This window comes from Thunnus albacares, chromosome 22 (genome assembly GCF_914725855.1).
Source record: "Thunnus albacares chromosome 22, fThuAlb1.1, whole genome shotgun sequence".
Taxonomy (NCBI): Eukaryota; Metazoa; Chordata; class Actinopteri; order Scombriformes; family Scombridae; genus Thunnus; species Thunnus albacares.
This window is the reverse complement of record NC_058127.1, coordinates 911,945-924,444: the sequence shown is the minus strand read 5'-3', so window position 1 is coordinate 924,444 and position 12,500 is coordinate 911,945. Positions and strand designations below refer to the sequence as shown.

At 34.6% G+C, this 12,500-nt stretch overlaps 1 protein-coding gene across 2 annotated transcripts in view; it reads left to right on the top strand.

Moving 5' to 3' along the window:
* The first annotated feature begins 6,246 nt into the window (after positions 1-6,246).
* ephb4b (eph receptor B4b) overlaps positions 6,247-12,500 on the top strand; it is a 38,325-nt gene continuing 32,071 nt past the window's right edge. Inside the window, exon 1 of one of the 2 annotated variants that reach the window (XM_044341022.1) lies at positions 6,247-7,189. In XM_044341022.1, coding sequence (XP_044196957.1) covers positions 7,090-7,189 — 100 coding nt within the window. In that variant the 5' untranslated portion in view covers positions 6,247-7,089. The remainder of the gene's footprint in view (positions 7,190-12,500) is intronic. The other variant, XM_044341021.1, reaches the window with a different exon arrangement.

Genomic DNA, 12,500 nt, shown 5'->3' with positions numbered 1-12,500 from the left:
AAAATATCCCTGGTTATACCGGTTATAATATAAGATATCACTGGTTATACTGGTTATAATATAAAATATCACTGGTTATACTGGTTATAATATAAGATATCACTGGTTATACTGGTTATAATATAAAATATCACTGGTTATACTGGTTAGAATATAAGATATCACTGGTTATACTGGTTATAATATAAAATATCACCTGTTATATTGGTTATAGTATAAAATATCACCTGTTATATTGGTTATAATATAAAGAGGAGCTCACAGGTTTATTTACTTTACCAAAACACATCTGTGTCAGTCAGATAAACAACTTCAGAAACTAGACAATAAGAGCTTTAAAGAACATTTATCCAATACATTAATAATAACATGTGACTATATATAATAACATGTGGTTATATATAATAACATGTGATTATATATAATAACATGTGATTATATATAATAACATGTGGTTATATATAATAATATATGGTTATATATAATAATATGTGATTATATATAATAATATGTGATTAAATATAATAACATGTGGTTATATATAATAACATGTGGTTATATATAATAATATATGGTTATATATAATAATATATGATTAAATATAATAACATGTGGTTATATATAATAATATATGGTTATATATAATAATATGTGATTATATATAATATGTGATTAAATATAATAACATGTGATTATATATAATAACATGTGGTTATATATAATAATATGTGATTAAATATAATAACGTGGTTATATATAATAACATGTGGTTATATATAATAACATGTGGTTATATATAATAACGTGGTTATATATAATAACATGTGGTTATATATAATAATATATGGTTATATATAATAATATATGATTAAATATAATAACATGTGGTTATATATAATAATATATGGTTATATATAATAATATGTGATTATATATAATATGTGATTAAATATAATAACATGTGATTATATATAATAACATGTGGTTATATATAATAATATGTGATTAAATATAATAACGTGGTTATATATAATAACATGTGGTTATATATAATAACATGTGGTTATATATAATAACGTGATTATATAAAATAATATATGGTTATATATAATAACATGTGGTTATATATAATAACATGTGGTTATATATAATAACATGTGATTATATATAATAATATATGGTTATATATAATAACATGTGGTTATATATAATAATATGTGATTAAATATAATAACGTGGTTATATATAATAACGTGGTTATATATAATAACATGTGGTTATATATAATAATATGTGATTAAATATAATAACGTGGTTATATATAATAACGTGGTTATATATAATAACATGTGGTTATATATAATAACGTGGTTATATATAATAACATGTGGTTATATATAATAATATATGGTTATATATAATAACATGTGGTTATATATAATAACGTGATTATATAAAATAATATATGGTTATATATAATAACATGTGGTTATATATAATAACATGTGGTTATATATAATAACATGTGATTATATATAATAATATATGGTTATATATAATAACATGTGGTTATATATAATAACGTGATTATATAAAATAATATATGGTTATATATAATAACATGTGGTTATATATAATAACATGTGGTTATATATAATAACGTGATTATATAAAATAATATATGGTTATATATAATAACATGTGGTTATATATAATAACGTGGTTATATATAATAACATGTGGTTATATATAATAATATATGGTTATATATAATAACATGTGGTTATATATAATAACGTGATTATATAAAATAATATATGGTTATATATAATAACATGTGGTTATATATAATAACATGTGATTAGATTCTCCAGCTGGTCCAGAACGCAGCTGCACGTGTATTGACTAAAACTAGAAAAAGAGACCACATTTCTCCCATTTTAGCTTCACTACATTGGCTTCCTGTAAAATCTAGAATAGAATTTAAAATCCTTCTCCTAACTTACAAAGCCCTTAATGGTCAGGCACCATCATATCTTGAAGAGCTCATAATACCGTATTATCCCACTAGAACACTGCGCTCCCAGTATGCAGCTTACTGGTGGTCCCTACAGTCTTTAAAAGTAGAACGGGAGGCAGAGCCTTCAGCTATCAGGCTCCTCTTCTATGGAACCATCTACCGGATTCAGTCCGGGGTGCAGACACCCTCTCTATGTTTAAGAGTAGGCTTAAAACTTTCCTTTTTGATAAAGCTTATAGTTAGGGCCGACCAGGCTCGCCTTGGATCAGCCCTTAGTTATGCTGCTATAGGCCTAGACTACTGGGGGACTTCCCATGATGCACTGAGCTCCTCTCTCCTCCTCCTCCTCTCCATCTGTATGCATTCATGTAACATCAATGCATGTCACTAACTTTTCTTCTTCCCCGGAGTTTTTTGTGCTTTCTCATCTCACAGAACAACCTGACTCCCGGGCCGAACCTTCGCGGTCCTTCACAGTCCTGATGACATCCTTCCCTGGCTGTTGATGCTTGTGCTTGTTGTTGTTTGTTGTTGTCATTGTTTTTCTTCTGTCCCCCCTCCCCCTTTCCCTCTCCCTTTCTCTCTCTCAACCCAACCGGTCAAAGCAGATGGCCGCCCACCAAGAGCCGGGGTCTGCTTGAGGTTTCTACCCGTTAAAGGGGAGTTTTTCCTCACCGCTGTCGCCAAGTGCTGCTCATGGGGGAACTGTTGGGTCTCTGTAAATTAAAGAGTACGGTCTTGACCTGCTCTATGTGAAAAGTGCCTTGAGATGACTTCTGTTGTGATATGGCGCTATATAAATAAAGATATTATTATTATTATTATTATTATATATAATAATATATGGTTATATATAATAACATGTGGTTATATATAATAATATGTGGTTATATATAATAACATGTGATTATATATAATATATGGTCATATATAATAACATGTGGTTATATATAATAATATGTGGTTATATATAATAACATGTGATTATATATAATATATGGTCATATATAATAACATGTGGTTATATATAATAATATGTGGTTATATATAATAATATATGGTTATATATAATAATATGTGGTTATATATAATAACATGTGGTTATATATAATAACATGTGGTTATATATAATAATATGTGGTTATATATAATAACATGTGATTATATATAATAACATGTGGTTATATATAATAACATGTGGTTATATATAATAACATGTGATTATATATAATAATATATGGTTATATATAATAACATGTGGTTATATATAATAATATGTGGTTATATATAATAATATATGGTTATATATAATAATATGTGGTTATATATAATAACGTGTTTATATATAATAACATGTGGTTATATATAATAATATGTGGTTATATATAATAATATATGGTTATATATAATAATATGTGGTTATATATAATAACATGTGGTTATATATAATAATATGTGGTTATATATAATAACATGTGATTATATATAATAATATATGGTCATATATAATAACATGTGGTTATATATAATAATATGTGGTTATATATAATAATATGTGGTTATATATAATAACATGTGGTTATATATAATAACATGTGGTTATATATAATAACATGTGGTTATATATAATAACATGTGGTTATATATAATAATATATGGTTATATATAATAATATGTGGTTATATATAATAATATATGGTTATATATAATAATATGTGGTTATATATAATAATATATAGTTATATATAATAATATGTGGTTATATATAATAATATATAGTTATATATAATAATATGTGGTTATATATAATAATATATGGTTATATATAATAATATATGGTTATATATAATAATATGTGGTTATATATAATAATATATGGTTATATATAATAATATATGGTTATATATAATAATATGTGGTTATATATAATAACATGTGGTTATATATAATAACATGTGGTTATATATAATAATATGTGGTTATATATAATAATATGTGGTTATATATAATAACATGTGGTTATATATAATAACATGTGGTTATATATAATAATATGTGGTTATATATAATAATATGTGGTTATATATAATAATATATGGTTATATATAATAACATGTGGTTATTTATAAGCTTATAGAATATAGATATATTACATCATAAATCTTCAACACATCATCAAAAACAGTTGCATCACTATAAATTATCCTCCACAGTTTAAACTGATCAAGTCAAACATCATTCTCTCGTCCTCTTCCTCTTCTTCTTCTTCCTCTTCTTCTTCCTCTTCTTCTTCTTCTCTCTTTAAATGTGTTTTTTCTCTGAGTGACATCAGAGCGGTGGCGGGGGGGCGGGACTATCACCTGTCTGTCAAAGCCTTCTCTTCTTCTTCCCTTCCTGTCGAGCTCTTTGACAGACAGGTGACAGTTTCCCACAGTTCATCAGTCCTCCTTCCTTCTTTCCCTCCTTTCCTCCTTCTCTTTCTCCTCCCTGCCTCTTCATCTCCTTCAGTCCTCCTCTTCCCTCCTTCTCTCCTGCTTCTCCTCCTTGTTCCTCCTCCAATCCTTCTCTCTTCCTTCTTGCCTCCTTTCATCCTTCCTTCATCCTCATCAACTCCCTCTTTCCTCCCTCCCTGCCTCCTTATTTCCTTCCTTCTGTTCTGGTTTTTACTTTCTTCTTCCTTTCATCCAACCTTTATTCCTTCCTTCCCTCTTTTATTTTCTCCTTCCTTCTTCTCCTCTTTCCTCCCTCTCTTTTTTCTTTCATCCTTTGCTTTCTCCTTCTCACTCTTTCTCCCCCACTCCTTATTTCCCTCCTTCTCTCCTTTTTTTTTGACCTCCTCCTCCTCCTCCTCCTCCTCCTCCTCCTCCTCTTCTCTCCTCTCCTCTCTCCTTCCTCCTGGTCTCTCCCTCCTCCTCCTCCTCCTCCTCTTCCTCCCTTCCTGTCCTCTCTGTTGTTTTGTTCTCTGTAAGGTGACTCTCGGCTCGTTGACACCTCGGCTGACAAAGACCAGAAAGAAAAGACAGAAACACAGAGAGAAGAAGAGGAGGAGGAGGAGGAGGAAGAGGAAGGGGGGGGGGGGGGGTGGGGGGGATACCTGACACTGGTCTTTTATCCTGGTCTCAGGGAGGTGTCGCTCTCTCAGGACTTGTGAACACAGATCAGTGACGTCGTGTTTTTATGGGAAACTGAAACCTGCTTCAGTCTCCTTCTTCTTCTTCTTCTTCATTTTCTTCTGTCTCGTCTTCTTCCTCTTCTTCGTCTTCTGTCTCGTTCTTCTTCTTCTTCTTCTCTCTGATTGTTTACTGGATCAGTTGTTAGTAACGTTTATTATATAATAATATTAAAGTTCTTCACAGGAGTAAAACAGTCGGATTTAAGCTACAATAAAGGAAACAAACAGTAAAACAACAACAACAACATAAACACAACCAGTGAACTTGAGGAGATGAAGGTCAGTCTGAAGAAACGACGACCAGTCAGCACTGGTCAGGAGACGTCAGTGTTACTGGTGATGTTGGGACGACCAGAGACTGAGGCAGCTGTGAATAAACATCTGTAGATACCTGAGCTGCAAATACACTACAGAATACACACACACACACACACACTCACACACACACACACTCACACACACACACACACACACACTCACACACACACACACACACACACTCACTCACACACACTCACTGACCTGTGTGTGTGTGTGTGAGTGACCATCTGGGGGCCATGTTGGTTTTTTAACTTGAACATGTTGGATTTTGTTTTCTTGTCTGTAATCTGTCAATAAATCATATTTAATCACATATAAACCTGCTGAGAAGCTGAAACACACAATCAATCAATCAATCAATCAATCAATCAAACTTTACTGGTACAGCACCTTTCATACAGATGACTGACAGCTGATAATAAGAGAACAGATGTAAACCGTAAATTAAATATAAATTTAAGACTAAAACACGAGAAATAAAACCTACAATAATAATAATAATAATAATAATAATAATAATAATAAATAAAAACTAGATCAAATAGAAACACGTGCTCACATCAGATATTGATTTCATGCAGGTTTCTTCTGTTCATTGATCAATAAAAACTATTGATGAGACGTCTGTTTATTTGTCTTTTTATATATTTGTTCCTAAACATTTAGTTTTTATATTTTTATTCTATGTTTTGATTTAAATTCTTTACATTATAAATGTATTTTTGCTGTGTTCTGATTGGCTGATGAAGCGACAGACAGGCAGAGGACGACAGACACGTTCCTTCACAGCCGCCTGTCACTCAGCCCGAAGCCCCGCCCCCTGTCTGGTGATCGGCAGGTCATACAGCCAATCACCGGGAAGAGGGCGGGATCTGGTCACACCGGGGGGCGGGGTTTGGTCCCTGATGGGCGGGGTCTGGTCCAGGAGGGGCGGGGCTTCATGCTGGGACTTTGCGCTGCTTTTGTCTCCAGTTTTTCTTCTCCGCTGCGACTTTTCCTCAACTTTGGACAGAAACACAAACACGGAGCTCCACCTGTGCGGATCTACCTGCTCCGTGTGCGCGTTACACCTTTATGGATTTATTTATTTATATGTTTATATATATAAGTGCGCGTGTGTCGGGACCCCCCCCCCTCCGCCCTCCAGCCGACCCACCGACCCTTCTCCGCTCGCCAGTCCGCCGCTCGCAGCTCCTCCCTCGGCCTCGGACGCAGCCGCGCCCCGCTCCTGTGTCCTGGAGGAAAGAAGTGCAGGCAGAGAGAGGAGAGAAAGCTCCGGGAAAGAGCCGGAATAAAGGGATGAAAGTGAGTGCGGAGGAGGAGGGAGGTTAGAGAGGAGAAGCGGAGCCGCTGACCGACTTCAGGACTGGTTTTTCCTCTTTTTAAAACTTTTTTCTGCTCCAGATTTTCGGCCTCCATCTTGGAAAGTTCCCCTGCATCTCTTCATCACTGTGATTCATCCGCAGGAAAAGTCTTCCTCTCTTTATTTTCTTCTTTCTGGACTCTTTGGGCTCCAATGAGGCGCGCGCGACCTACTGAGAGCGAGCCCAGCTGACGTCAGTGATCAGTGATCGATATGGAGGCTCAGAGGGCCCCGGGACGGGCCTCCTGCTGCGGGCTCCTGCTGCTCCTCCTGCCGCTGCTGCTGCTGCGGAGCTGCTGCCGGGCAGAAGAAGGTAGGACCCGAGTTTGACCCTCAGCTGCTCCCGTACTAATCAACACACGTCAATACATCTGATTACTGCCTCCTCACAGGATCAATACTCGTATAATAATATCATATCAATAACTATCAATAATAACAAAGAAGACAAATCAATAAATCAGAGCTGCAACTCTTATTATGGATTAAAATAATGAACGTTTTGTGACGTCACAAGTCTTCTTTTGTCCAGTGATCAATAAAAATCAGTTTATTATAAAAATGGAAGAAAAGTAGAAAAAGTTCAGATTTAATCACTGGAAGCAGCAAAAGCTCTTAAAATGACTGAAAATCAATAATTGATTAATTAAAATATATTTATGGATCAATCAATCAATCAATCAATCAATCGATTTTTATTTATATGGCGCCAAATCACAACAAAAGTCATCTGAAGGCACATTTCACACAGAGCAGATCGATTTCAACCAGTAAGTTAACTGTTAACAGCTGGTTTATAACTGGTTTATAACTGGTTCATTAAACTTGTTAATAACTAGTTTATAACTGGTTTATAACTGGTTTATTAAACTGGTTAATAACTGGTTTATAACTGGTTTATAACTGGTTCATTAAACTGGTTAATAACTTGTTAATAACTAGTTTATAACTGGTTTATAACTGTTTATAACTGGTTTATAACTGGTTTATAACTGTTTATAACTGGTTCATTAAACTAGTTTATAACTGGTTTATAACTGGTTTATAACTGTTTATTAAACTGGTTTATAACTGGTTTATAACTGGTTTATAACTGTTTATAACTGGTTCATTAAACTAGTTTATAACTGGTTTATAACTGGTTTATAACTGTTTATTAAACTGGTTTATAATTGGTTTATAACTGGTTCATTAAACTGGTTAATAACTTGTTAATAACTAGTTTATAACTGGTTTATAACTGGTTTAGAACTGGTTTATAACTGTTTATTAAACTGGTTTATAACTGGTTTATAACTGTTTATAACTGGTTCATTAAACTAGTTTATAACTGGTTTATAACTGGTTTATAACTGTTTATTAAACTGGTTTATAATTGGTTTATAACTGGTTTATAACTGGTTCATTAAACTGGTTTATAACTTGTTAATAATTAGTTTATAACTGGTTTAGAACTGGTTTAGAACTGGTTTAGAACTGTTTATTAAACTGGTTTATAACTGGTTTATAACTGGTTTATAACTGTTTATTAAACTGGTTTATAATTGGTTTATAACTGTTAATAACTGGTTCATTAAACTGGTTAATAACTTGTTAATAACTAGTTTATAACTGGTTTATAACTGGTTCATTAAACTAGTTTATAACTGGTTTATAACTGGTTTATAACTAGTTTATAACTGTTTATTAAACTAGTTTATAACTGGTCTATAACTGTTTATAACTGGTTTATAAATGTTCATTAAACTAGTTTATAACTGGTTTATAACTAGTTTATAACTGTTTATAACTGGTTTATAAGTGGTTTAGAACTGGTTTATTAAACTAGTTTATAACTGGTTTATAAATGTTCATTAAACTAGTTTATAACTGGTTTAGAACTGGTTTAGAACTGGTTTATAACTGGTTTATAACTGGTTCATTAAACTAGTTTATAACTGGTTTATAACTGGTTTATAACTGGTTTATAATTGTTTATTAAACTAGTTTATAACTGCTTTATAACTGGTTTATAACTGGTTTATAACTGGTTTATAATTGTTTATTAAACTAGTTTATAACTGGTTTATAACTGTTTATTAAACTGGTTTATAACTGGTTTATAACTAGTTTATAACTGGTTTATAACCGATAACCTGGTATCGCTCATCTCCACTCGCCTCAGTAACGATCATGTGACATTAACTGAGCTCCTGATGCAGCTGTGAGCAGGTATTGATCCTTCATGTAACTGACAGTGATCAATGTTTGATTGATTACAGTTTAATAAAGTGACGTCAGCTGATGTTTAGTTAATCAGTTAAATGTTGCGACAGGATCAGACTGATCAATATGTTCACAGAGAACTACACTGATAATCAATAATCATCCTGTGTCTCTGACTGAATGTTTCCTGGTTTCTTTATTCTCTCTGACAGTAAACGACAGTTTTCACCCTTTCTGACGTTTCACAGACCGACGACTAATCGATCGATTGATCGATTGATTGATTATCGGTTAGTTAGTTTGAAGGAGCAGAGTGTGGTAAAGTGTTTCTGGGCAGATGTTCTGCAGCTGGATCAAAGGTTTCTATTGATCAGGAGGCTTCAGACGATGTTTCACATCAGACTGAACAGAAGTAACGAAGTTAAAGCAGTTTTATTGTTTATTGACTGAACCTGCAGCTTGTTGATCAGGTTACTCATCTTCATCATCTTCAGATCAGTTTACTCGTCTTCATCATCTTCAGATTAGTTTACTCATCTTCATCATCTTCAGATCAGTTTACTCGTCTTCATCATCTTCAGATCAGTTTACTCGTCTTCATCATCTTCAGATCAGGTTACTCATCTTCACCTCACACCTGTAGCTGAACTAGCTCCGCCCCACCACACACCTGTAGGAAACGTCCCCACGAAGACAGAAAAACAAAGAGCTTACTGTTAAACCTGTTTAACTGTCTTTATGGGGACCATCGATTTAGACCAGAGTGAGGACGTTTAGTTGAAATGTTTGTGCTTGTGATTTGGTGTTGTGGTAAGTGACGTCATCGCAGCACGCAGGAAGTGATTAAATATGACTCCTCATTGGTAGCAGTCCTGCAGCTCAGTACGGAAGCCCAGGAAGGACAGAAAGGTTTGAATCTGGAAGCAACTGAACACTTCATGTGTAAACTGACATATTATATCAGTTTGAAGCTTCGTATCCAGCGTGTCCAGATGTTCAACATGAGTCCTCACAGCTCAGTGAGTCTGAGACGACGTTCTTCCTTCACTGATGTGTGAACGTCAGACTGATTCTCTGACAGACGAGCTGCAGCTGGACGTCGGCCAGCGCGTTCAGAGCGTCTCTGTAAAGAAGTCAAACATCAGCGTCGACTGTCTGAACTCAACAGAGACAGTAAATCAGAGGTGAACTGAGACTGTTGATGTGATCAGATCTCCGTGTGAAGTGGTGATAGATCGTAGAATAAACAGAACATTCAGAAGTTTCTGACTGGTTCCCAGTCAGCTGTCTGAATCTGTCCTTTAACAACCTGCTTTTGTTCACAGTTAAACAGTTTTCGATGTCATTTCCTCTGCAGAGTCCAGCGCTGCTCAGTGAATAAACTCCGGAAGTTAATTAACTATATTTAAGCAGTAATAGCAGGATTTAAGGAGACTATTTTTACCTTCGATAATCGTAGAAAATGTCACCAGCAGCACATCTCTGTCAACTAATCTGATGATCGTTATCTTGATTTAAAGCGTCCAAAACCCCAAAAAACCCAAAAACTCTCATTTCCTGAGCAAGAGAAGAGACTCTGGATGAAATAACTTCAACCATTAACGGGTCATTAAGATGGTTTTTAGACAAATCGTCTTAAACGCAGCGATGCTCGTTGGCGGTGAGGTCACCAGGACGTCACTCAGCTTCTATGTGTGACGAGACAGACGATAATTATTATTATATTAGTAACACAGGTGTCGTTGTTGTGTGATGAACGTAAGACGGTGGTATGTAGAGACTCTGTTAACCCTTCGTATCCGGACGTGCTTCCTGCAGCTTCTACTGAAACTGTTTCTACTGAAGGAAAAGTTCCAATAAAAACTGTCTGTAGTTGTTTCAAGATGAAAATAACAAGAAAAAAAAAGAATAAAAACAGAAAGAGAAGCAGCGTTTGCCAAATAATCAGGTTTATTAGAGAGCAAGTCACAGCATGAGACCACACACACACACACACACACACACACACACACACACACACACTCTGTAAACAGTCTATCTGTGTGATAAGGGTGCATGACGAGGACACGGAAATTACCATGACAACGCTGGCGGGATGTTTATACAAGACACTCAGCCTGAGAGTGTGTGTGTGTGTGTGTGTGTGTGTGTGTGTGTGTACAGTTTACTGGATCTATATGCATCTAAACCACACACACTGAGATATAATTGGCTCAGGCTGTGATGTTGATTGGTAACGTGTGTGTGTGTGTGTGTGTGTTTATAAAACCTACAGCAGATCAGATGGATTCATGACGTTTTGTACAGACGTTAACTATTGTTCACACATTTAAATCAGTGTGAAGAGTTTCCCGTCTGAGGTGCAACAATAGTTTAAAAATCAAATTAAAACAGACGTACTTGAAGCTGCACATTGCATTGAAACGCTGGGAATCACTAACAAGTTGTTAATCTAGAAAATCTAAATAAAATGTTTCCATCCGCAACTGTTAAACCTTTAAAACAAACTCTGAGACATGAAGTAGTAGTTGGGTGGAATAAACCTTTAAACCTTTGGGATATTCTGACTGAATTTCCACTCAGGTTTTTGGAAACGTACATGAATCATGTGACTGAAGAGCTGAAAACATCAGATCTGTGTGGAGCGATGATGATGAGGAGACTGTAACCTTCCTCACATCAACACATGAAACTAACAGAAACGTCATATTTCCATCAGGTTTTCCATCGTTTGAGCGTTGACTGTCGCTCTTTTAATGACGTCATCTCGTCGTGTCTTCTTCTGCGACGGTTTAACGGCACCGACTGGAGAATTAGCGCCACCTGCTGTTTATCTGCTGATATTCACACAACAGCAGCAGTGGAAACAAATATTCACTCAAATAAAACTGTCTGGCTGTGGTTGAAGGTGTACCTCAGGGTTCAGTTCTGGTGTCACTTCTTTTCACTGTTTATATTAGTTAGTTTGGATGTTACGGACACAAACGTCCGCCTGTATGCAGATGATGCCGTCATTTATGTTCCTGCAACATGTTAGAAAGAAGCTTAGCGTCATTTACTGTCTGATGTTATTGTTTAACACAGACTATATGACTTTAAATTAGTTTAAAATGCAGTTTTGATGACGTCATCTCGTTGTGTCTTCTTCTTCTTCTGCAGCGGTTTAACGGCACCGAGCAGCGGTGGATGTTCAAGTTTTACACTAAATGAGTTTCCGGATATTCAGTTGAAATTTGAACTTTGTTTGGATGAAACCTGGTTAATGACTCATCATGTTTTGTTGTTTTCTTGTGAGACATGAATCCAGTTTGAGTAACAGATGAAGGATTTTACAGACAAACAGCAGAAACGCTGTTCATGTTCCCGCTGTAATCCAGCAGGAAAACGTCTTTGTTCTCTCGACTTTTACAAATCAAATG